At 39.1% G+C, this 27,929-nt stretch overlaps 1 protein-coding gene across 1 annotated transcript in view; it reads right to left on the reverse strand.

Annotated features, from left to right (window-relative positions):
• Window positions 1-27,929, reverse strand: part of TTC27 (tetratricopeptide repeat domain 27) — a 177,598-nt gene that overhangs the window by 89,603 nt on the left and 60,066 nt on the right. The window contains exon 10 of the mRNA XM_080812875.1: window positions 25,192-25,305. Coding sequence (XP_080669001.1) covers window positions 25,192-25,305 — 114 coding nt within the window. The remainder of the gene's footprint in view (window positions 1-25,191; window positions 25,306-27,929) is intronic.

Raw genomic sequence — 27,929 nt, forward strand, 5'->3', positions numbered from 1 at the left:
GACAAAGAGAGAGAGAACACAAGCACAGAGAGCAGTAGGCAGAGGGAGAAGCACGCTTTCCACTGAGCAGGGAGCCTGATGTGGGGCTTGATCCCAGGACCCCAGGATCATGACCTGAGCCGAAGGCAGACGCTTAACTGACTGGGCCACCCAGGTGCCCCCACAAATCACTTTGATGAGGTGATGAAATGTGTGAATTTTTTCTTGAATTTCTTCAAACATTTAAAAAACTTTAAGATTAACCAACATTAACATAAACGTGTACATTAAAGACTTCTCCAGAAAATGGTTTTTAAAACTAAGACTTCCTATAATGACTCACTCAAAGAACTAGACTTAATTAACTAGGCTTTTTACTTTTTCTAAGAAAAACTGTTCTTTAGCCTATTTCACAACCATAATTCACTCTGACAATGGCACTTGCTAATATAAATCAGAGAAAAATTATACGAAGAACTTCATTTAGGACTATCCTCTCAGGAATAAAATCAAAGCAAAAGGTGGGTTGGTCTGTTTGGTCACAGAGGGCAAGTTTTCTTCCTCTTCAGCAACAGAGCTCTAAGGCAGGACATTCGTTCACAGAAGACCATCCTTGAGCTACAGTGGACAGCTACAAGCCGCATGCACTGAAGAGGCCTCCTGCTGTACGGCAATACCTGCACTGAATAACTGAATTTCTGAAGCTCCATCAGGAAGCAGATCATTAAGACCAAGATGGCAGACTGTGAGAAAAGGTACCAAGGCCAACTGCAAGGTCAAAGGCTGGCACCATCCAGCGGTCAAATGATCGGTCATCAGAAGAGCTCATGTATTCAGCATTAAAGTGAATGCAGCCACACTCTGGAGTTTCTAAGTAAATGCACGGACAATGGCCCCGTTACCCTGATCGTCTTCACCTGACTTTTAATACGTCATTTAGTTTATCGTAAGTATATATATTTTGTCTGACATATACTTAGACCTTCTCTCAACTATGAATTATCATGACCTTTTCTGCATAATGCAATACTCAAATTTTCTTTCTTTTCTTTTTTTCTTTTGCCAGTTGACTAGTTTTCACAAGGCTATCTTAGGAGGATTTCACGGTAACGAGAGGTCAGTGTTAATTTTCTGAGGTCATTGCACATAGTGCGGTCATGTAGGAGAAGGTCCTTGTATTTGAGGACGAGAAGCAACATGTTGGCAACTTACTTTCCAGTACTTTAGGACACCAAAAAACAGTTGCAGTGTACTTACAACTTTTCTATAAGTTTGATATTGTCTCAAATTTTTATGAATTTGTAAAATTGGAAACCTCAAAAAAAAGTAAGAGAGACCAAGTCTAACTTCCTCAGAAGAAAAAAACAACAAGCGTCTAACATATCCCAGTACAAACCCAAGACAAGGAGATCAGTTTCTAAGCAGGGAAACTGCTCCCAAACTGGAGGTTTTCTATAGTTTACTAGGTGGGAGATACATTTGTTAGCCGAAGAATATCCTGCAGAATGAGAGAATACTCATTACATCACTTCTTTGACAATCCAAGATGTTATTCAATCAAGTCTGTCAGAACAAACTGAGACATAACCAGACTCTTAAACCATCTTGGTCAAAATATTTTTAAAGCTTTCTGGCCTTACTTCAGAGGAACTTAATAGTAAAAAGGTTGCATGCTTCTGCCCAAAGCTGTTTAGTTGTAAGAGGGAGAGAAGAAAAACTTCTGGCTGAATACATATGGTTATAATACACAAATAAAAGGTTCACAGAATTAATTCATCAACAGGGGGGCAAATGTTTCCTTTTATCTGTTTTTTTCTTAAAAAGAAAAAATAACCAATTCTTATTTAATAACAATAACACAAGCCCAAATCAACATCATAACACCTACTTTTATGAAACCCTAATTACATGAAAATACTTTATTTTCAAACAAAACTCATGTTGCTTGCTGTAGGTATTGCTTCTAGCTAAAACAGGCCAAGTGCTCAATCAAAACTTCCTAATATATTAATGGCCAGATGATCTCAGAGTATCTTAGTATCTCTGATATTCTCAGATACTCCCCAAAATCACAAAGACCACAGGAGAGAGATCAGAAAACCGACACTTACCTGAGCTGGATACCATGAATTAAGCCCCTGCACGAGTACAGTCACGCTTCATAGGAACGTGATTAGGCCATAAGTATGTAATGATTATGACAGAATTCTCACCTATTTTCACTCCTGCACAAAATATACTTCTTCCTACTTTAAGTATGACAGCCACCTAAATAAGATCTACCTACCCATAAAATTAGGAACATTAAATTAATATACAAAAGAAAGGGATGATGGGGTGCTGCTGTTTGCCTATAACCTCTACTGAATTCAAAGGACTCTTTTCTATTTGCTAATTCACTACAAAGACAGGGACATCTTTACAATATATCACTAGATTTCTCGGAGCAAGATTTTTTTTAGCAACTCATTCTGAAATAATTCCATTATATCTAAACAAACTGGAGTCCTTTGTAGGCATGGTAAATAATTCTACCGTACACAGATAGACTCAAGTGTTTTATAGGAAAAACCAGGCTAGTAAGTGACCTGGATTCTGTTCTAGGTTTATCTCCCAATAAGCAAGTCGTTAAACCACAATGGTACTCATATGTGAAAGGATCATTGTGCTTCCAACGTTTGATGGGTATATGGCTCTATCAAAAGAGTGTTTTGTTTCATTTCAAGCATTTGAAGAGGTTTGTTGCTTAGTTATAGGCATCATTAACTGAACACAAGTTTTCTTAGAGGTAAACCAAAGGCCCAGATAGTTTGGAAGACAATGGTAGGACGGTCTGTAACAGGCGATGGGACTGAAGGAAAGTGGAGTCCCAGGTACTACTGTGTGGATCTATGTGCATGAACATGGACGTGAACAGTGCACTCCGTGAGAAACTGGCCCTTTGCAAGCTTTCACATACTCCCAGAAATGTAGGCAAATGGTCTCTAATGCAGCAGCCTACCCTTCTACCATTTTCTCTTTCCAGTTTCTAAATTCATGATTTTCACACCTGAAAGTCATAGGCATCTGGTGAAAAGTTAAAATTGGTATGAAGAGGTGGTCTTTAAGGAAAGGTGGCAACGCCATAAATGAAGAGAGAGAAACAAGCAAATATACCCTCAATCAACCATTAAGAACTGGATCATTGAGAACTGAAAGCAAGACAGTATTCTCCAGGTGGGTGATGAAATGTAGATGAATGGGAAAGATGATGAGTAAGGAGCGAGGAATGGTCTAGGGCTCCATCCAGAGGTGGGGAAGAGCCAAGTCACAGAAAATTCACGTGTACCTGCTGGGACAGACCAACGATGACTTCATGATGTATACATTGTTAAGATATGACACTGTTACCGAGTTTTAAGGCTCCCTTTTAATGTATTTTCTCCCCAAATGCCACTTCAAAGCATTTATACTTTGAGTATCCTTTGAGGAGATATACTTGTGCATACGGATTCCCTAATCTCATGCAAAAACCATTCTGAAACCTTTCAGGAACCACAGTACCACAGGTCAGGAGATATTTTACAGAACAGGGAACAAAAGAATATGACCACAGAAAGCAATGATGTGTCCTGTCTTCTCACGGCTCTGTTTTCAGTAGGGAAAGAACTTCCACAAAAAGCTAGGGAAGATCAAGCCTACATTTTAAAATTAGCACATGGAGAATGATTTAGTATAGAAGGATAATTCTGAACAAGGTCTGGTATGATTTAGACTTTATTTATGTGCTCATATCTAAAAGTATGGCACACATATCTTCAAAAGAACAGAGCTAGTCCCTAAGGACCGACCCTTTCACTGAAGGCTATTCATTCTTGCTAGCGTGATATCAAAGTGTTTATCATCTTTCTGAAGAGCCAAGTAGAAATTAGCCGATAATCTAAAAGGTACGATTGATCATATGCCAAATCACCTTGCTTTGTTGTACAATCTCTGTGCATGTGTGTGTATGTGTATGTATGTGTATAAAGGAGGGTTGGATTTATTATAAAAATATGCACTTAATCAAATATATCCAACAGTTGAGCTGAAGAGCTTCCTCTGACAGGAGTCTGCAGTCATTCAGCTCTGATTTACAAACCCCCAAGTCCGAGAAAGTTGCCAATAAAATCAAGGGGAATGAGAATTAGACCTATTACAAACAGCACGTATCGACAACACCATTAACCTATTGTTAGATCAACTGTACCTCAGGTATAGGAAACTGCAGCTCAGAGAAATAAAAATGACTTGCCCAAAGTCATAATGCTATGAAAAAAATAGCCCGCCTGATTCCAAAGACCAAGTTGACAGCTTTGTTAAAAACTTACCTTCTAACTAAGCGTAAAATTATCAGAGCTGTGAGAACAAAAAGCACCTTCTCAGTGGTAAAATATTCAGAACTCCATAACTGGTTTTCTTCCCCCCACTTAAATCCCGTAACACAGGAGTCAGGGCATGGCCTGGTCAAGAACTTCACTTACTGCTTCCTGTTCTAGACACAGAAAAGAACTTAGTGGGTGGGCTGGTAGAATCTGGGTCTACTAATGGGGGCTGGGAGAACCTAGATGTCTTCTTCTATGATTCCAGAGCAAGTAGATGAACATAAAAAGGCAGTTCCAAAGGAAGCCCAGAGAGCCACCTGGGAGCACTCCTTAGTCAGACCTTAGGTCAGCAGTTCTTAAACTATTCGGTTTCAGGATAACTTTAAATGCTTAGAAATTATGTGGGACTCCAAAAGAGCTTTTGTTTATGTGAGCTATAACCTATCAATACTTACCATATTAGAAATTAAAACTGAGAAACAGTTAAATATTAATTCATTTTAAAATAAAATAATAGATGCATTGTATTAACATAAATATGATGTTTTTAGGAAAAACAACTTTTTCAAGTCTTGAAAAAAATTGACAATGTCTTATATTTTTGGACATCTCTTTAATGTCTCACATTTTAATAGATGACATCTGGATTCTCATACATGCTCCTATAATCAATCTGTGGCAATATGATATTTTGACTGAAGTCTAGGAAGAAAATTTGGCCTCATACAGCTATGTGGTTAGAACAGGGAAGAGTATGTTAACAGCTTTTTCAGTTAATTGCGACATGATTCTTTGATACTACACCAAAATTCAACACGTGGTGACTTCTTAGCATTACCTGCAATGTGGAATTTTAAATCCTATCAATGAACTTTTCTTTGTTACAGTAAAACCCACTGGTAAACAAACAAAGAAATAAACAAAAAAACACTCCCTTCTCTACCTTGAACCTTGAATGGATCTTTTACAGATGCTTGATTTTTTAACATCCTATATTAGTCATCTGGAAAATGCAGATCTTCCACATGTTGACATATTTCATAAAATATCTAAAAATTATATGCCTTAATATCACCAACAATCTCAGGAGAAAACTCTTAACCAAATACCTAAAGTACTGGGAAACTGTCAAGTTTCATAGTTGCAGATACAAGTTTCCCAAAACTCATTTTTTCTTTCTTAAAAGCTCAAGATTTTATCATTCGTAACAAATTACGGTCACTTATTCTCCTTGAAGTGATGAGCTCACTTCATGGTTTGTTTTTCTGAGAAAATTTCTGCCAAATACCCAAGTTTGAATACCCTACGTGTGTCAGACGTTCTTTCAAGAAAAGAGAATGTTCTAAGAGCCAAGCAGGCAGCTCAGCTGTTTCCTAAGACAGTCACAGTACTTCAGCATGAGGCCCAAGTGTTTTCTAAGTGCTTCCCACTTCACCACATAGAATATTAGGAAAAATACAGTGTCAAGGGTAAAGACTTAATAACATAATATTCACTGCTTTGTCAAAGGCATCCATAAAGACAACTTTTTTTTTTTTTTTTTTTTTTTTTTTGGAAACTGATGGCGTGGTGGTGAAGCATACGATGACTCCCAGCACGGTTTGGAGCTCCCACCTTGATTCAGGTGAAGGGGCCGAAGTCTGACGCGCCCCCCACCCCCCCGCGCGCCCCCCCCACACACACACACAATGCTTCTGCTGATTCAGCATGCACAGACTGGAAAGGTAAATAATATCCTCATATTGTTAGGGAGATCATTTTGACCTGCGGATATTCTGAAGTGGTCTGGGGACCCCCAGGGTTCCACAAATCACCCTCTGAAAACTGCTGACTTAGAATTAGCAGATTCGCTGTCTCAAATGCCATCCCCACATCTGCCCACCTCCAATTTTCTCCCCAAACTTCCCCTTGCCTAGTGTTTAAAGAAATATTTAATAGGGGGGAGGGGAAAGGGGACAGGTAGAGAGAGAACCTCAAGCAGGCTCCACGCCCAGCGTGGAGCCAACACGGGGCTCAATCTCACAACCCTGAGATCATGATCTGAGCCGAAATAATGAGTCTGATGCTTCACCAGCTGAGCCACCCAGGCGCCCCAGGAAATACTTACAAGTTCTTTTTCATTATCTTTAAAAAATTAGGAAATGAGAACACAAGTCAGCCTGTTTATAATCTACAAGGATTGTGAGAGTGCAAAGGATAACATATTTGTAATTAAAACCTAAGTTTTAAACTCCAAGTATCACCTTTTCTAAAAAAGTTAAAGTAGTTAAGTTGAATGATAATTACACCCTACCTTTCTCAGTAGGTGTCAGGACTAAGCTCCTGTTCCTCAGAGCTCCATGTCCATTGGCCCCAGACTCTGACAATAACACTCTCATCTAAGGTTCCTTCTGGTACATGGTCTCCTGTTAAATCACAACGCTGGCCTCCAGACCTTATAAATGGCCTTTTAGCTCTGCTCTCTAAGCACTGGGATGTGAAACAGAAGAACATCTGGAGCTACTAAAGACGAACAGCCGACCTCTGCCCGAGGTGGTCTGTCTCAGAAGCGCCCATAATCGCCGACCCTGGATCCCTGAGGGCTGGGCTGCAGACCTGTATTTTAACAAGCACCTCAGAAGTGGTTCACATGTCCGGGCAAGTTTGGGAAATGTTGCATAAGGCTGTTAGGATGTGCACAGGGTATTCTCCGAGGGAAAACTGATGTGTCCGTTGAGTCAACCCAGTCCGACTCCGTCTATACAACTTAAATGTGTCCCTGCCTGGAATCTAACCAGAGTTATCACTTAGTGTCGCTTTTGGGAGCTGGCATCCTTTCTTCCATCCCTTTACTCAAGTTCCTTTGCTCTTACCTATTTTTTACATTTCTATAACTGTCTATGGTTTTTAATCTCTGTTTTTACTGTTAGTAATAAAGTTCATTTTATGCATATATCACTTGTCCCATTCTTATCTCTGAACTAACCAGTGCTTATTTTGTACAAAACTATTACGATGAAACCCATATCCTGGTTTTAGCCTTTCAGCCCTCACAGCAGCCCCTTTGCCTGGCCTTGGCAAAAGCCCCTTCTCGCCCGTGTGTGTGTTCTCCTCCGTCCCGGCACCTCATCCAAGAGTGAGCAATCCATTTCCTTCCCCATCCACCTAAACTGCTGGCCTTGAGAGGGAGAATTCTGCAACCCAAGCCTTTCTCACAAAAGCCTGTATTCACTGCTTCCTGCCTGTGTTCATGTAATTCCTCTCCTCTAGATGATGCCAGGTCTTATACGGATCTTTTGTCTTTTTTAAGCCAGTTCTCATAGCTTCCTTAGAACACTGCAGCATGATGGATTAACTTGGAAAGCATGGATTTCGAAATCCAAGGGAGACCTGGTTTGAATTCTAGCCCAGCTACAAGACCTTAGGTAAGTCACTTAAAATCTCTGTCCTTCATTTCTCTCACTAGTAAACATATAGATAATGCCTACAGGCTAGGATTATTTGGCACCCAGCAGATAAGTGGTCAGTAAACAGTAGTAACTATGCACAATTCTAAATAAACAGTAGTTAGCCGAAATCATTCCAACATATAAAAGCACAGTAACAATCACACAAGCAAATCCTAGTACACTTTTCAGTAACTCTCAAATGCTGCAAATGGTGACTAACGCAGGTGAAGTACAGAGCTAGAATGGACATGTTGTCAACTTTCGGCTTTTTAAAAAACTCAAAGGCACGTCTCAGTATATTAAAGGTGAAGCACTGTAATTACCCCAAAGTTTTTCAATTTCCAGATTGTAATGACTGCTTTTAGTGAGTCATATGAAGGATCATACTGCTATTATCATATGATAATACCAGTCAAAACTTATTGAGGGTTTACTATGTACCAGGCACTATTCCAAGCGTTTCACAAACGTTAACTCTTCTAATCCGCTCCGCATGTGTGTGCGGCAGGCACTACTTACTGCTCTCTCCGTTCCACAGACAGGAGGAGCGAAGCACAAGAGGCTAGGGGGCTTAACCTTGGGTACGTTATGTGATCTCTCTTTCCCCCTTGGATTGTGAGGTCTGTGGACAACGGAAGCTGGTACTTTTCAGAAAACAGACCTGATACTGAAGCAGGCAGAGAAAAACAAGAGATGGGAGAATGCGGGCGAGAAAAGACAGAGAGAGAAAGACCTGATGATCTGTTTGAGCCCCTGAATCCAGCTGGCACTGAGACTGGCATACCCCAAGACTTCCCAGCAATAATGGTCAGGACATTTCCTTTCTTCCAGCCAGTCTGAAAGGGGTTTCTGTCCCTCCAATGAAAAGATTCTTACTGAAACCTGTTCTTAAATTTTAATGAAGTAGAAGGGTAAAGGGTTTGAAAGACTCTAAACTTCAATCTGTCCTTCACAAGCACCTTTAGGAGAAGGATGTTCAAAATAAGTATAAAAATCAAATGCAATTTCTCAAAGTTTAAAGCCATACCCACTCATTAGGCAAGCCCAGTACAGCCATAGTCAGAGGGAATTACTAGACTCTGTGTCCCACAAGGGCCCATACTCTCCCACTCACACAAACAGTTGCACATCAAGGTCAATACTAAGCCCACCAAGTACAAAGCATGAGGATGTGCTTTTATGAAGCGTGCTCTCTCTCCCTCTCTCTCTCTCTCTATATATATATATATATAACAGAGCACACACATATCCCAAGGTGCTAAAATATGAGAGAGAAGTCTTTAATGCAGAACAAATGACTAGTCTGTGATACAAAGAAAAAGCTTCGGTTTTTTGGGATGTTGAGAAATACAGAGTGAACGTATTTCTAGTTAATTAAGTAAATTCGTGGACTCAAGTGCTCTTATCATTTCTAACGACCTCAACAAGTAGTGATTTATCCATGTAATTCATCATTTTTTAGGAAACCCTGTAAGGAAAAACTAACATTCCTTTATCTCTTTTCCCTCCCCTTAAAAAAATACAGCCAACCAAACTGTGAATTACTGCCTTCTGGGAATGCTACGTTAACCTCTGTGATCATGGAGGTCGCTCTGTTCCTGTTAGCTCTGGCACTGGGCTGAAGGTCTGGCCTGGAATGATATTAGAAAGGGTGGTCTCTACAGCTCGTGGATTACTCAAGTGCCAGATGAAAATTTAATCTTTAATTTAGCCAATTCCCAAATAGTCCTGCTAATAAGCAGCTAATTCAAACATGATTTTTTTTTCCAAATTCAACATTCAGCAAACATCCACTGAATGCCTATTCTAAGAATACAAAAATAAATGAAATAGAGAACCTGACCCCTCAAGAAGCTCACATTCTGGATGTGAAGATAGAAAGGTTTCCAGACAAAGTATAATACCATTTAGTAAGTGCTAAAATATAGTTTTGGAAACACAGTCTGGGGCATCCGGGTGGCTCAGTTAGTTAAGCGTCTGCCTTTGGCGCAGATCATAATCTCAGGGTTCTGGGAAGGAGCTTCACATCGGGCTCCCTGCTCAGTGGGGAGTCTGCTTCTCCCTCTGCTGCTCTCCCTGCTTGTTCTCTCTGTCAAATAAATAAATAAAATCTTAAAAAGATAGAAGGAAAAAAAAAAAACACAGTCCCAGAAATAAACCACATAAGTGTGGTCATTTGATTTTTGATTTTTCAACAAAAGGTTGAGGAGAGAAAGGAGAGTTACGATGGTCTTGGTAAGAAATGATGAAGATATTAAAGTGGTATAATTCTCTTATTAGTTATGGGATAAAACAACTTCAGAAATCCTTTCTCACAAAACTCAGAAAGAAGCTGAGATGGGTCAGAAGTCTGGGTCTGCTGGGGGACACCTTCCCCTCACGATCATTATTTGGCTGAAGGATGGGAGGTCCCAGGTGGGCATAAAATCTCTCTCACCCCTGTGTCAACGCCAAGGGGAGTTTCTGGCACTGGATGCCACAGGATGCCATCCTATAAAGCTGGACATCTTGCTGGGAAACTGGAGAGTACTAGGGAGCTCTTACCAGCATCTGAGAACATGCATCCAGCATAGTATAACTAAACATTATAACCTATATTTGGGTCCCTCGCCTTCTTTCTTGCAGTCATAGCCCCACCTCTTTAAGAGAACCACACACTTACATAACTATTCTAAAATTGAGGGGCGCTGGGTGGCTCAGTCAGCTGAGTGGCTGGCTCTTGATTTTGGCCCAGGTCCTGATTTCAGGGTCCAGAGATGGAGCCCTGTTTGGGTTGCTCGCTCAGCAGGGAGTCTGCTTGAAGAGTCTCTCTCTCTCTCCCTCTGCCCCTTTCCCTGCTCATACACAGGTGTGCTCTCTCTCTCTCTCTCTCTTTCTAAAATAAACAATTTTTTAAAAAAAATAAAGTTGAGATGATCCACATAAGCTGGCTCTCTACCCCAAACTCCTGCCCTCCTGCCAAGTGCTCTTGATGACTACAGGCAGAGGGCAATTCTACTGTGATGCCTTGACCCAGGGTCTGGCTTTGGTCTAGCAGCAGAAAGGGAAGCTTTGTATTAACATATTTGATTCAGAGCTAATTCTGCATATTATCAACCTCATACACATTTTCTGAACCATTAGATCTTTTTTCTGACCCTGCCATCCCTTCCTCAAAACACCTGAACCTTGTTCTTGATGAACAGGTGTCTCTATGAAGCACTTTAAGCCTTTTGTATCTGTTGCAGTCTCCTTAAGTTCAAGGGTCCAAGAAAACCTCACAAATTGTTTAGTTCACCTATTGAGTTGTCACTCTGATGAAGATGACCCAATATTCCAGGCTATGACTTCTGTGACTTACTACCACTGGCTGATGCTTCAGACAACAACTGAGAGAAGGTCTTCCTCACAGAGTCTCTACATCTCTTGTTACTGGCTCTTCACATGGGATCTTGGCGCTGCTACCAGCTCCTCTGGATACCTTCTCTGGCCCCTAGGCCAAAGCACATTGCTTGCCCACACCATCTAGGAGAGGCTGTTCAGACCTTACATGTCTTGTCAGAGGAAAGCAATCAGGGAATAAAGCAACAGGATATACAGGGCCTATCTGAAAAGAGAAGCAACTCTGTTACAACATCAGTTAACTCAGATCCAGAGTTTAAGGCCCTAGGGGAAGGTGTAGAGGGAAGATTCTTGGCAACCCTAACGAAGTCTGCCAGTTAGACACACCCTGGCCAGGTGTGCAGTATGTAGTCAGCCCTTCCATTCCAGGGAAAGGCCTCTCAGACAAAGAAACCCATATAACCACAGACAGAGCTCACATTAACCACTAGTACAATGAACACTGGTGATCATCAGGAAGTTAAGGAAAAGTAATACCAAGAAAAGAAGGGCCAAGATAAACATATAAGATAATTTACTATTGAGGAGAGAGAATTCATGGAAAGAAGAGAATTTTTAAAATTCTAATTAACAATGTGCAAAGATATTAAATAAGGTATCACATCAATAAAACAATTAAAGGGTATCAGAAAGAACAATCAGAAAAATACAGAATTCCTGAAAATTAAAAATTGTCAAATATTATTTTTAATGAAATAAAGGGAATTAAGAGTAGACTAATCTTGATGAGCACTGAGAAAAAACACAGAGAATTGTTGAATCACTATATTATATACCTGAAAATAACTGTTAAAAAAAAAGGAGAGAGAAAGAAAGGAAAAAAAAAATCATCAAAATAAAAAATTACAAGGATAGGCTCAATAATATTAGGAATTAAGCTAATAACCAAAACTAGTGATACAGAAAAAAAAAGGTCAAAGAAATCTCCTATTACATCTAGCAAAAATACAAAGAAAAAGAAAGCACACAAAAAAAGTTAAGAGTCATACAAGGTAAATTCAGTAGGTCTCACAGAAGTTTACTAGAATTCCTACTGCAGAACTGCACTAGAGAAGAAGGCTTTAAAAAAATGAAGAAGTGGGCCGCCTGGGTGGCTCAGTGGGTTAAAGCCTCTGCCTTCAGCTCAGGTCATGATCCCAGGGTCTTGGGATCGAGTCCCACATCTGGCCGGCCCTCTGCTCGGCGGGGAGCCTGCTTCCTTCCTCCTCTCTCTACCTGCCTCTCTGCCTACCTGTGATATGTGTCAAATAAATAAATAAAATCTTTAAAAAAATGGAGAAGTATAATTAAAGAAACAAATGGAAGAAAATACCCTTGAACTACAGAACATGACTGATCACATTTAAAGAACCACTGTGTACTCCAAGAGAATAATAAAAGTTATGACATTTGTTAAGCACCTCCTTCCTGAGAGACATTGTTCTAAATATTAACTCATAAAATCCTCATAATAAGTGTATTTATCTTATTATACACATGAAGAAACTGAGGCACCGAGAGGTTAGGTAGCTTGTGCAAGACAGAAGCAGCTTGTACATGGTAGAGCTGGGATCTGAAAACATGTGGTACAACTCCGGAACACATGCTCACATTCAAACATCCACAATCCCTAGCATGGAGAGAAAAGTCTAAAAGTGTTCTAAAAGACAAGAAAAATGTCACTTAAAATGAACAATAACGGGGTTCCTGGGTCGCTCATTTGGTTAGGCATCTCAAACTATTTCAGCTCAGGTCATGATCTCAGGGTTGTGGGATCAAGCCCCATGTTGGGCTTATTACTCAGCAGGGAATCTGCTTGAGATTCTCTCTCTCCCTCTGCCCCTGCCCCTGCTTATACTCTCTCTCTTTCTCTCAAAAATATATAAATAAATCTTTTAAAAAATGTAACGGTAATCAAACTGCCACTTATCAGTAAACTGGGATGCTGAACGATATTAAAGAAATGATCTCATTTACAGTCTGACAGAAAGATGATTTTGAAACTAGAATTCGATAGCCAACCCAACTAATAAATTCTGCTGGAAAAGTACATTCACAAAGACTCAAATTTTACCACCCATGTCCTTCAGATGAAAATTACACAGGAAGTAACACAAAAGACAAGGAAACAAGGAATGCAACAACAAAGGTCAAAGAATGGTGGTAGCTGACTATGACCTAGAAGGAGTTTTAAAAAAAAAAAAAAAAAAAAAGGAACAAATGGAGAATCCCCCAGACCCTGATTGTTGTGACAGCCTTTGTCAAGTAGCAAAAGTTCAGAGACAAAGCATATGATTTTTTCTCTATAGGTACAATCACAGTATTTGACTATATAATTAAAATAGTCAAATGTTCATAATTATAATACTATAAAACTGATTTAAAATTTTAAAAATCAACATATGACTGAAAACAGATGACATAGGGCACCTGGGTGGCTCAGTGGGTTAAGCCTCTGCCTTCGGCTCAGGTCATGATCCCAGGGTCCCGGGATCGAGTCCCACATTGGGCTCTCTGCTTGGCGGGGAGCCTGCTTCCTCCTCTCTCTCTCTCTGCCTGCCTCTCTGCCTACTTGTAATCTCTCTCTGTCAAATAAATAAATAAAATCTTAAAAAAAAAAAAGATGACATAAATTACAGAATAAAACGTAGAGTAACAATCCCTAACCATCGCCAAAAAAGTCTTAAAAATGGAAGAGGGGATGAGAGATGTACTGACTTATCCATAATTCACAGCGTGGAGGCAACAGATTCTATCTAAAATTGATAAATTAAGGGGCACGTAGGTGACTCAGTTGGTTAAGCATCTGACTCTTGGTTTCAGCCCAGGACATGATCTCAAGGTCGTGAGATTGAGCCCCACATCAGGCTCCACACTCAAGAGTGGAGTCTGCTTAAGATTTTTCTCTCCCTCTCCCTCTGCTACTGCCCCCTGCTCTCCCATATAAATAAATCTTTTTTAAAAAGTTGAAAAATCAAGAAAAAGAGTATAAGCATTTAAAGAAGTATAATAGAAATATAAATATTTAAAGTTATAATGGAAATCACTAGAACAACAACAAAAAAGAAACTGCTAAAAAGTGAACTGGGAATTGGAGGAGAATTTACATCTTGCATCTGAGATCCTTCTGAGTAAATTTTTTTTACTATGTATAGTATGAAAGTTCCTAATATGTAGTATAAAAATCAAAATACATTAATTAAAGGGCACCTTCAAAAATAGGGGATAGGTTCAATAAATTACAGTGCCTCCATTTAACAGAGTGACATAGGGCTGCTGGAATGAGTGAGCTAGAGCCACAGGGACTGGCACACAGAGCTGACCAGGCTGTTTCTTAAGAGGCAAAAAGGTATAAAGTAATATAGGCTGCACGATCCCACTGAGGTTTAAGTGTACCATTTATTTATGCAGAGAAATAAGTCTAGAAGGTCACCAATTGAGACTGGAAGGTAAGCAAGGTGGGGGGAAAACACAGTTTTTCACTGCTTACACTTTTTATAATTAGCAGGTATTACTTCTATAATTAAGAGCAATTAAAAACAGTGACATGGGTTAAAAAAACAAAACATACTTTGCCACTACTAACCACGGACTTGGTCCAGGTGTTACATATAATGCCAGCAGTGCGGTTTTCCCTCAGTGCTAAAAATAATGTGAAGGACCCCTTTATGAAATTATTCAAAAACAAGTACGAGGCTCACTGTATAAATCCTGACATTATCAGTTTTTCCCTAATTAAGGTTTTTGTTATGACATGCCTTTAATCATCACTAGAAATTAAACAGGCATGTAAAGAACGGGCTATTGCTTGTTTTCTATCTTTTTTTTTTTTTAATTTATTACTTTAGAGAGAGAGGAGGAGAGAATTTCCATACTGATGTGGGGCTCGATCTCACAATTGTGAGATCACGACCTGAGCTGAAACCAGGAGAGGGATGCTTCTCCGACTGAGCCACCCAGGCTCCCCAGGACTATCAGCTTTGAAAAGAGAAGTGTTTTAGCCTACACGGGAGCGATACTCTCCACAACAGCACCAATCATTCTGCTCCGGACCCTTTTCCCTCCAGAATCAAACATGATGGAAAACATCTATTCCATCAAAGCATGGATACAACTCTAGTATTAAGAACAGATGTTCTTGGAAAACTAAAACTCATTTTAAAAATGTTAAAAATCAGTTAACTGGAGCACCTAGGTGGCTCAGTGGGTTAAGAATCTGCCTTCGGATCAGGTCATGATCTTGGGGTCCTGGGATTGAGCCCCAGATTGGGCTCTCTGCTGAGCGGGGAGCCTGCTTCCTCCTCTCTCTCTGCCTCCCTCTCTGCCTACTTATGATCTCTGTCAAATAAATAAATAAAATCTTTAAAAAAAGAATAATTTAAAAAATCAATTTACTATAGTAAAAAAAAGTCAAATGCAGTATAAGAGTCTCTAGTGACAGAAAACTGCTATAATCTCCAATTCCCAGTTCAATGCATTGTCTTCCCAGAAATTCAAAGGTGAAGGAAAAGATCCCTATTGGAAAAATCATCTTTAGGGTCCCAGGTATCTGAACACGGGCAGGCTGTCTTTACGAGATTAACAGGGTTAAGAGATAGTTGAGTAATTAGAATTTGTTAGCAAGATTATTTTAATAATAAACATAAAATAATCAAAAGCAGGGTATGAATAAGGACTAGAGAATATAATCTCACTTTAATTCCTACTTCTGAATCCTAACCACTCAGTGTTTCCATAAACATCATTTTCTTCATCATGACCATCAAACATGCAGTCATTAAAGAACTCCAGCCTAGGATAATTTTCACAAGATAGGGTATTTTAAACAGACTGTCCTCAATTTGCAGCTCCTTCTTCCTCGGTGGATCTTGGTTTATTTACTTTTCGGTGGGATGCAATATTCTCCCTTTAAATCTGGCCTGTCTCAGAAATCCCTCCCAAATTGCCATCTTCGGGACCTGCCATCACATCGTTCAAGGTAGCTGCTCATCACTGTGCCCATTAGTCACAACTCTGTCCTTAAGCAGCCAGGCCAACGGGGCAAGTCACCTGACCTCATCCCACCTGCACTTCCTCAACTTGTAATATGACAAGACTAAGCTTTTCCCTAAACAGCTCCTTCTGGCTTATTTTTCTTTCAGCCTTAACAGCTTATCGTTTTATCACGTTATAACAGCTGAGGAAGGAAACAGATTTTCACAGAAACTAAAACAGAATTTCTTCTAAACATTGTTTTATATACAGGTATTTAAAAAACCATTTTCCTCTTATTCTTCAGGGATGCAGCAACTTCAACAAACACAGTAATATCAAACGCTGAATCAGAGAATTGGCCAGAGTTCAGATGATGAGGTAAATGGCTCAAGAAGGGACAGAAAATTAGACAAACCCTGCATTCACCCAGTCACATGATCTGGTTGATTTCCAAAATTTCTGAGTTGGGGCGTGAAGTGATTTTCTTTGCGGTATCTCCCTGTAGAGGCAGAAATAACAATTCCTCATCTTGTTCTAGAGGCAGAGAAGTATACAACTCTATTCAGAATGCAGGATTTGGATGGCAGACAGGGAAATATGAGACATACGATGGCCAAGACACGGCAAGATGTGAGAGAGCATGGTGATGCAGCTCCTTCTTTAAATCTATTTTCCTCAAACACATCCTTTTGTTATTTGATACCCCAAAATATAATGTGTATAATTTGATACCCCAATATATAATGTGTATAATAATATAATTTGATACCCCAATATATAATGTGTATAATTCAGAGAATAATGTAGGTTTCAAATTTAAAAGATATGCTATATACTTATAGACAAATTTACCTATTTTTTGAGTTTAACTGCTGCTCCAAAAGAAAACTGAATGACGACTTAGTTATTTCCTTGCCAAAGTTAATGTAAGAGATGAAAGCAAAGCCAATCATTTCCAAGTCAGTATGTCTTTCATTAATAACTCAAAATGGATAAAAGACCTCAACGTGAGACAGGAATCCATCAGAATCCTAGAGGAGAACATAGGCAGTAACCTCTTCGATATCAGCCACAGCAACTTCTTTCAAGATATGTTTCCAAAGGCAAAGGAAACAAAAGTGAAAATGAACTTTTGGGACTTCATCAAGATCAAAAGCTTCTGCACAGCAAAGGAAACAGTCAACAAAACAAACCCACGGAATGGGAGAAGATATTTGCAAATGACAGTACAGACAAAAGGTTGATATCCAGGATCTATAAAGAACTCCTCAAACTCAACACACACAAAACAGGTAATCATATCAAAAAATGGGCAGAAGATATGAACAGACACTTCTCCAATGAAGACATACAAATGGCTATTGGACACATGAAAAAATGTTCATCATCACTAGCCATCAGGGAGATTCAAATTAAAACCACATTGAGATACTACCTTACACCAGTTAGAATGGACAAAATTAGCAAGACAGGAAACATGTGTTGGAGAGGATGTGGAGAAAAGGGAACCCTCTTACACTGTTGGTGGGAATGCAAGTTGGTGCAGCCACTTTGGAGAACAGTGTGGAGATTCCTCAAGAAATTAAAAATAGAGCTTCCCTATGACCCTGCAATTGCACTACTGGGTATTTACCCCAAAGATACAGATGTAGTGAAAAGAAGGGCCATCTGTACCCCAATGTTTATAGCAGCAATGGCCACGGTCGCCAAACTGTGGAAAGAACCAAGATGCTCTTCAACAGACGAATGGATAAGGAAGATGTGGTCCATATACACTATGGAGTATGATGCCTCCATCAGAAAGGATGAATACCCAACTTTTGTAGCAACATGGACAGGACTGGAAGAGATTATGCTGAGTGAAATAAGTCAAGCAGAGAGAGTCATTTATCATATGGTTTCACTTATTTGTGGAGCATAACAAATAACATGGAGGACAAGGGGAGATGGAGAGGAGAAGGGAGTTGAGGGAAATTGGAAGGGGAGGTGAACCATGAGAGACTATGGACTCTGAAAAACAACCTGAGGGTTTTGAAGGGGCGGGGGTGGGAGGTTGGGGGAACCAGGTGGTGGGTATTAGGGAGGGCACGGATTGCATGGAGCACTGGGTGTGGTGCAAAAACAATGAATACTGTTACACTGAAAAGAAATAACAAATTTAATAAATAAATAAATGAATAAATAAATAAATGTAATCTACTACTATTTGTATTAAGGCCAAACTTTTGCCAAAACAAACAAACAAACAAACAACCATTTAAACTGTTTCCCAAAATAAAATTTGAAAAATTCATGTGTGGTCTCCTTGAACAAAAATCTATACAAAAATATGCATATTTGATCACTTTAACACTTGGTTATTTCAACATTCTGCTTAGTGTGAAATGAGCTTTTAATAAATAAACTTCAATACAATAGGAACAATTCAGCAAGAATAATTTAAAGTGCTAGTCATGAAACCACATCTTTACCTTCTTCCTTTGCTTGATACTGGGCCCAGCTGCAGGGAGTGGGGTGCACACATGGTCCCCGGCTGTCAGCTGTCTCAGCATCCCCCACAGCCACTGACAGCACCTGGCCTGAGGTCTCGCCCCCCTCCAGGGCCGCCTATATCCAGCGGCGGGGAAAGGAAGGTAGAAGGTCAGGGGGACACTCAGCATGGCAAATAACCTAGGCCGTCTTGGGCCTGCACCTCTGGGTAACTTCTTCCTTGCCCCGATCCCACTCCCTCCTGCTGCTCTTCAAGTGGCACTGAACCCTGGTCTCTGTGTCTCACTGTTTTGGAGAAAACAACCTGTGACAATAACATAAAGGGCTCTGAGATACGATGTTACTCAGTGAAAAGAAGTAAAATGGTTAAAATAGTATGTGACAAACTGTAGAGCACATAGTAGGCCCTCAATAAATTTGAACAGTGAGCAGGAAGAAAAGCAAAAAGGACATGGTAACTGCAATGTATTTTGCAGACAGAGGGAGGGGCTGAAAAAGTTGAGGTAGAAAGTAATTCCAAGACTAAGAATCTGGCCCTTGGAATGTAAGCTCCTGAAAGCTTGCATATTAATTATCTTAGCATACCCAGGGCCCAGTACAGTACCTGGTACATACTAAGAATTCGATAAATATTTGCTAACTGGGAAGTTAATAGCACTGACATTTATATAGTAACTTGGTAACCCTCTTGTGAGTTTGCCAAACTATGCCAACACAGAGAAGTTCTGGAAAGGAACGTGGGATTTTTGTTTTCATGGATTTTTTGTTTGTTTTATATCTGCATGGATTTTTTTGAACAAAAACTTCACTTAATTCAAATAAAGGTCTGCTTTTACATGGCAACTAACAGACTTTTAAATGCAGGGGAGCTATTTCTTTAAAAAAAATTTTTTTTTTAAGTTCTTAAAGACTTTTTAAAGTGCTCACGATACCTTTCTTTGAAAAATAATCTTATTCTGCACATTTTCCCCCTAAGAGTTTAAATTTAAGCAGCCATACCAAACAAATGTTAAAAGTCTGACCATCTTTCATTTTACCTTCAGTTTCTTTGAAGGCAAATTAACTGATTTCTCTATCTTAGAACAACTACACAAATCATCTCTTGGATCTGTGTTTCTATCCATACTAACTCTGCTCCCAGTAAGCAGACCTATGAAAGTAACCCCCAATTGAGGTCTCTGCTTCTATTATCACCAATAAATGCTACCATACCCTAAGACTCTCTTTGAAACTCTGACTTCTGTCATGTTACCCACAGTTCCTTTTACTCCGAGGGGAAAATCCACACTCTGGAGCCTTATACCAGAACTAGAACAGTTAGCCCTTCCCAGCATTCTATCTCATGCTGCTCTCCGGCTTGAACCAGACTGAAGGACTCTGTACTCCACACACTCCAAATACGCTCTCCCTAAGTCACCTTCTCCTCCTTCCTACCAGCCTTGTAGACAGTACCGAGCTATGCTTATGATTATTTGGTAAACTGGAACATAATTTACCCAGTATTTACATCTCATTATGTATTTCCTTCCCACGTTCCCAGTTAAAAATCTAACTCAAACCTCATTAAAATAAGAAACACCTGGACCTAGGACATGCGCTGACCTTCCCCACCCCCAACCCTTTCATCGTTTAGGTGCTGGGCAGGAGCTGCCTATAGACCTGGAAACCAAACAAGCATCAGTGATCTGTGTACCTCCAGGAACATCAATAAAGTGCTCTCAGCTTAGTCCATACAGGTTAAATTACTATAAAAAGAAATTTTAAAAATATACTTATTAAGCAAGATACAATTTTCTTTCTCGTTTATAAATCCACTGGTAAGTGATCCAGAGCTGGTAAAAGAGCTCTGCATTCCTCAACACATGGCATCTCTGATCTAAGGTGGCAGCCCACTTCTCCTGACTTTCTAAGCGACAGGAAGGGATAAAATACCAGGCGAGTATACACGCTCCCTTGTAAGGACATGATCCATAAGTGGTATACATCACTTCTACCCACATCTGTTATTCAGAACTGAATCACATGGTCCCTCCCACCTGCAAAAGAGGATGGGAAGTCTTATGTCTGGATAAAACTAAGGTTCTAAAACCAAAAGAAGAATGGATAAGTGGGTATAATTAGCATTCTCAGACACAGAGAATCCACTTCTGCTTTTACTATAGCAACAAACAATAAACTCTATACTGAAGCTTATCTTATTCACATGAGCTGAAATTCCATCAAAACAAAAAACTAACAATAAAGTAAATAAGTAATGACAGCATAAGATTATATCCCAATGAATAAAATAGAAACCCACAAGTCCACACTCTAATCAATAAATAAGTGAATGAATAAGTAAATAAAAAGAAGATAAACCTCTTACCTATAGCAGAACACCAACTAAGATATACAATCATTATAAAATAAGAAAATTGCCACTTGGCAATCATCATGATAACTTCCCCTCTAAAGAAATATCAATAAAGGGGCACCTGGGTGGCTCAGTGGGTTAAAGCCTCTGCCTTCGGCTCAGGTCATGATCCCAGGGTCCTGGGATCGAGCCCCGTATTGGGCTCTCTGCTCAGCGGGGAGCCTGCTTCCTCCTCTCTCTCTGCCTGCTTCTCTGCCTACTTGTGATCTCCGTCTGTCAAATAAGTAAATAAATAATCTTTAAAAAAAAAAATCAATAAATGCTAAAACACGTGGATGAAAATTGGATGATAATCTCAAAGTAACTCCCCCCAGATGTTTACTATTTACAAGGTAAAGAGTAAATAACTTTACATTGGGGAGAAAATCCACAAACATGACCTTATTCAAGTGATCAAAGAGCATCCCGGGACAACTCACAGCATCCAGTCCTCAAGATGGATGCAGTGAGAAGAGTACACCACCACCTCGGGAAAGTTACTGTCAAAATTGTGTAACCTGAATCTAATCATGAGAAAACATCACAGTCTCCAAAATAACTGGCTGGTAACCTTCAAAATCATCAACCCCGCAGAAGTCAAGCAAGGCCGGAGGAAATGTTCCAGACGAAGGAACCTGAAAGGGCGAGGCAGCTCCATGCTGTGCTTGGATACTTTTGCTACAAAGGACATTATTAGGACAACTGATAAAACTTAACTGGGGTCTCATCAGAAGGGTGGATGGGAGTTCTTCACATCACTCTCTCTTTTTTTTTAGAGAGGGAAAGAGGGGTGGGGGGAGGGACGAGAGGGAAAGAGAGAATCTTAAGCAGGCTCCACACCCTGTGCAGAGCTTCACACTGAGCTTGATCCCATGACCCTGCAATCATGACCTGAACCGAAATCAAGAATCAGATGTTTAACCATCTGAGTCCCCCAGGGACCTCTCTTCACATCGTTCTTACGACTAAATTGTTCCAAAGCAAAAAATACATTTTTAATAGTACCACTGTCATTGATTTCATGAAATCCTATATCTTTTGCAACATTTCAAATTTTTCTTGGCAATCAATCTGCATCACAGTTAGGTTATTAGACAATTTGTGAAAGAGACTAAATGCTATTTCATCAACAGATGAGAAAAAAACGTTAGTAATAAATGGAGATGATGCCTGAATGCAGATTAATTTTGATTATTTTTGCATTAGGATGAATTCTATTTCCTTTTACAATCTGTACCTGTGGAACCACATCTTATTAATTCTTATATTGTCTCTTTCAATACTCATGACAAACCTATGCTATAAGTACTATTACTATCGTCTTTTGCAGATGATGAAAATGAAGCTTAGAGATGTGATGTGATAACAATATTTGATCTCCATCCCTGGTTCCTGGTATAGAGCTTTTAAAATTCTCATAACTTCCTGAGTGGTAAGGGTTTAAAGGAGCATCTTTAGTTTTTTGTAATAAGCCCTTTGCCCCATTCTTCAGTTCATGATACTAAGATGACTCCCGAGGATGGGGTCTAATTGACATAGGAAACAACCAGGGGTTAGAGGACTGGAAGTTTCAGCCATACTTCCAACCTCTGGAAAAGGGAGCAGGGCTGGGGATTGAGTTAATCATCAATGGCCAAAGACTTAATCAATCATGCCTACATAATGGAACCTCCGTAAAAACCAGAAAACAGGTTTACAGAGTTTCCAGGTTGATGAACCAACTGCATGTTGGGAAGGTGATGTACCCCAAACTCCACAAGAACAGAAACTCCTGTTCTCAGGACACTTCCAGACCTCATCCTATGTACCGCCTCACCTGGCTGTTCATCTATATCCTTTATAACATCCTTCACAATAAACCAGTAATAGTAAGTAAAGTTTCCCTGAATTCTGTGAGCCATTTTAGCAAATTATCGGACTCCAAGTGGGGGTCAGTAGAACCCCTGATTTTTAGCCAGTGAGTCAGAAACAGACCTGAGGTTGGCATCTAAAGTAGAGGGCAGTTGGGAACCTGGGTGGCTCGGTGGGTTAAAGCCTCTGCTTTCGGCTCAGGTCATGATCCCAGGGTCCTGGGATCGAGTCCCGCATCGGGCTCTCTGCTAAGCAGGGAGCCTGCTTCCTCCTCTCTCTCTGCCTGCCTCTCTGCCTACTTGTGATCTCTGTCTGTCAAATAAAGAAATAAAAAAAAAAAAATCTTAAAGTAGAGGGCAGTTGTGCAGGGGCGGTTCAATATTTGCAAATCAATCAAAATGATATACTACATTAATGAAAGAAAGGATAAGATTCTCTTAATAGATGCAGAAAAATCATCTGACAAAATACAGCATCCATTCTCGATAAAAACCTTCAACAAAGTAGGTATAGATGGAACACACCTCAACATCATAAATGCCATATATGAAAGACCCACACCCATAATATCATCCTCAATAGGGAAAAAACTAAGAGCTTTCCCTCTACGGTCAGGAGCAAGACAGGGATGTCCACTCTTACCATTATTATCTAACAGAGTACTGGAAGTCTTACCTCGGCAATCAGACAACAAAAAGAAATAAAAGGCATCCAAATTGTCAAGAAAGAAGTCAAACTTTGACTATTGAAGACAACATGGTACTCTATATAGAAAACTGTAAAGACTCTACCAAAAAATTGCTAGAACTAATACATTAATGCAGCGAAGTTGCAGGATACAAAGTCAATATACAGAAATCTATCGCATTTCTATACACCAATAATGAAGCAACCAAAAAAGAAATCAAGGACTCTATCCCATTTACAACTGCACCAAAACCCCTAAAATACCTAGGAATAAGCCTAACCAAACAGGCAAAAGATCCGTACCCTGAAAACCATAGAACACTTATGAAAGAACTTGAGGAGGACACAAAGAAATGGAAAAACACTCTGTGCTCATGGATTGGAAGGACAAATATTGTTAAAATGTCTCTACTACACAAAGCAATCTGCATATTTAATGTAATCCCTATCAAAATAACAATAGCATTTTTCACAGAACCAGAACAAACAATCCTAAAATTTGTATGGAACCATAAAAGACCCCAAATAGCCAAAGCAATCCTGAAAAAGAAAAGCAAAGCTGGAGACATCATGATTCTAGACTTCAAGTTCTATTACAAAGCTGTAGTGATCAAAACAGTATGGTACTATTTCAAAAACAGATATATAGATCACTGGAACATAATAGAAAACCCAGAAATGGAGACACAACTATATGTTTCATAAAGCAGGAAAGAATATCCAATGGAAAAAAGACAGTCTCTTCAACAAATGGTGTTGGGAAAACTGGACAGCAACATGCAGAAGAATGAAACTGGACCACATTCTTACACTGTGGACAAAAGTAAATTCAAAATGGATGAAAGACCTAAATGTAAGACCTGAAACCATAAAAATCCTAGAAGAGAGCTCAAGCAGTAATTTCTCTGGCATCAGTCATAACAACATTTTTCTAGATATGTCTTGTGAGGCAAGGGAAACAAAAGCAAAAATGAACTATTGGGAGTTCACCAAGATAAAAAACTTTCTGCACAGTAAAGGAAACGATCAACAAAACTAAAAGACAACTGACAAAATGGGAGAAGGGTTAGTAATGATAAAGGGTTAGTATCTAAAATCTATAAAGAACTTATCAAACTCCACACTGAAAAAAAACAAATAATCTAGTTAAGAAATAGGCAGAAGACATGAACAGGTACTTTTCCAAAGAAGACATCCAGATGGCTAACCGACATATGAAAAGATGCTCAACATTACTAATCATCAGGGAAATACAAATCAAAAGCATAACACCTGTCAGAATGGCTAAAATTAACAACATAGGAAACAACAGTTGTTGGCAAAGATGGGGGGAAAGGGGAACCCTCTTGCACTGTTGATGGGAATGCAAACTCATTTAGTCACTCTGGAAAACTATGGAGATAGCTCAAAAAGTTAGAAACAGAACTACCCTATGATTCAGCAATTGCACTAGCAGTGTACTTTATCCAACTGCACTACTAGTATCCTTTACCCAAAGGATACAAAAATATAGATTTGAAGGGGTAGGTGCACCCTGATGTTTACAGCAACATTATCAATAAGAGACAAATTATGGAAACAGCCCAAATGTCCACTGACTGATGAATGGATAAAGAAGATGTGGCATATATATGGAATATACACCAAGAGTTGGAAGAATAACAAAAACTGTCCCATTAATTCTTACCTGTGTCTGCCTCATTGCCCGTTCCACTCGGCGTGTGCTTCCTCGCTCAAGTTTTGTCCGGAGGATCAAGGCTGAAGTCTGAATGGCCCAAAACTTTGGTTGTGAAAGCAGAAACTGATGGAAGAGAATTTAAAAAAACACAAAAAGAAGGGGTAAGTGCAGTGATCCCACTCTGATTAGTACAAAATTAATTCTTTCAAAAGTATCAGAATACAGCTGAATGCAGCTCTGAAAATCTTCTCAGTGAAAAATAAATAAAACATGGGCTGTCAAATATTTTTGTGAATAATTTGTTCACTTAACCTAGTGGATCCAATCTATTGAATAAATCCCTTAAAGGAATAAATCAAAATCTTTCCAGATAATCAAAACAGTAGGCAGACTATATCACACTAGAAATTCATAAATCTTTTTATCTCATAGGTTATAAAAAATGTAAGAAAATAAACTACCCCAAAATATCTTTTCCAAATTTGAAATAAATCTTTAAACAACCAAAATCATACATAAAAACAAATCATTAGAAATCTGATAACTTTTCACTTAAAATACATCCTAATTCATAAATACAAATCAAACTTCAAGTACACGGAATGCCCAAGAATTAAGTATTTGTTCTCTTAAAGGCAAAAGATTTTTCTTTTCTTCAATACATATTACAGAAATCCATTCTAAAATGTATGAGAATGCTTTCTGGCCTTGGTTAGGGCAGTGAGTCTCGGATTCAGCTAAAATGCTTTCCCAGAGGGGATATCTTAATAAAAACTGGCCTAAAACAAAATATCGAATACGCAAGGACTATGTCCTAACCCGAGAAATCTGTGAGTGCCATGAGCTCAGAGAATGTAGTAGACACCATTGACTATGACTGCACATGGAGTGGGGGAAAGTAAAAGTTCTGGGTGAATGAAAATGGGCAAAATGCATGATGACACAGTAGGGACCGCACGGTGTAATGAACACAGTTTTCGATCTCGGCTGATAATCTGGAATCCACACTATTTCCCGGAGATCATTCACACCTTCAGTAACATTCAGTCAAGACTGCTGCAAAACAAGGGAAAATGCCTGTTTTTCAGAAAGCTGACTATAGCCTTAATCAGTTGCTTGTTTCTAAAAGTCAGCGCGGAAACACCCTAGTTAATTAAGAGTCCAATTAATCACTCAAAACCTAGCTGCACATTAGAAGCACTTGAGAAGCTCTTAGTATTTTTTTTAAAGTAAATCAGACCTCTGAGAGTAGCATCTGGCAACTGTGTTTTTTAAAACACTCCCCAAGTAAGTCAAAACCGTAGCCAAGTTTAAGAACTATGAGGCTAAACCAAGAAAATAACCATCAAAAACCACAAAAACTCAATGTTAACAGCAGTTTTTGAGTGTTTGTGACTCTAGGAATGACCGACTACTTCACTGAGTGACTGCCACTAGGATTTTCCAAAGACCGAATCATTCTAAACCCTTGATTTATTATCAAAAAGTAATTTTTTTTTTTTAAGTAGGTTTCACACCCATCATGGAGCTCAATTCGGGGCTTGCATTCATGACCGTGAGATCAAGACCAGAGCCGAGATCAAGTCAGATGCTTAACAGACTGAGCCACCAGGCGCTCCTACCAAAAAAATACATTCTTTATCAGAACTACAGAACAGAATGGGAACTGTATTATAACAAGTAATTTTTATTAGAACGGTGCATTTATTTTAGGGTAGTCTTCTTAATATTTCTTATCAACTTTGTGCCTTACACTGAAGGAAAATTTAAAACTGAGGCCTTGAATTTTTTTTTTTTGAAACTACTGTGTCAAATATTAAAGTATAATTTGAGGGAGGTAAAAAGTCACAAGAAAAAATGATCTAATTATTTTAAGAAATTGTGATACACATTACAATGAAGGAAATTCAAACTGAATTCATGTAGAAATACAAGTTACAGAGTCCTATGTACTTGCAGAAATGGATCTTAGAGTGAAAATCCTAGGTACTTATTCGAAGAGCATGTGTATGTGTTTGTTGTCAAAGTTTCTGAACACCATTCACAAAACTTTATCAGCAAAAGTTAAATGACTCTAAGAAGAGCTTTATTAAAAAATGTAAAGATAGGGGCACCTGGGTGGCTCAGTGGGTTAAAGCCGCTGCCTTCGGCTCAGGTCATGATCCCAGCGTCCTGGGATCGAGCCCTGCATCGGCCCTTCTCTCTCTGCCTGCCTCGCTGCCTACTTGTGATCTGTCAAATAAATAAATAAAATCTTAAAAAAAAAAAAGTAAAGATAGAATTAATTTTAAAAAAAGATAGAATTTATGTGTTGTATGTAATCCCCAGTTCCACTCTTTTTTTTCAAAAAGAATAAAACAACCTCTTTATTTCTGCTGTTCCAGTCTCTGAGATACAAAAGCACACAAAATCCTTAATGATTGGCTATTTTTTTCATAAATATTTTTTCATAAATTTTTTTTCATAAATAGCCAATCATTAAGGATGTTGAGTACTTCTGTATCTTGGACGGTGTGGAACAGCAGAAATAAAGAGGTTGATTTATTAAGTTCCACTTTTTACTACAGAGTGGATAAGTGGTAAATTTTTCCTTTCTTAGAATTCAATTCTTCAATAATATCTCTTGAATAAATTTTGCATCAATGTTAACAAAAAAAAAATAAAAAGCTAAGATAACACAAGTATTTGTTTTTGGTCAAATTCATTTATCACTCCAAATTCTTATTAAGAGTTAGCAGGAGGGGGAT

Source organism: Martes martes (genome assembly GCF_963455335.1).
Source record: "Martes martes genome assembly, chromosome: 9".
Lineage (NCBI taxonomy): Eukaryota > Metazoa > Chordata > Mammalia > Carnivora > Mustelidae > Martes > Martes martes.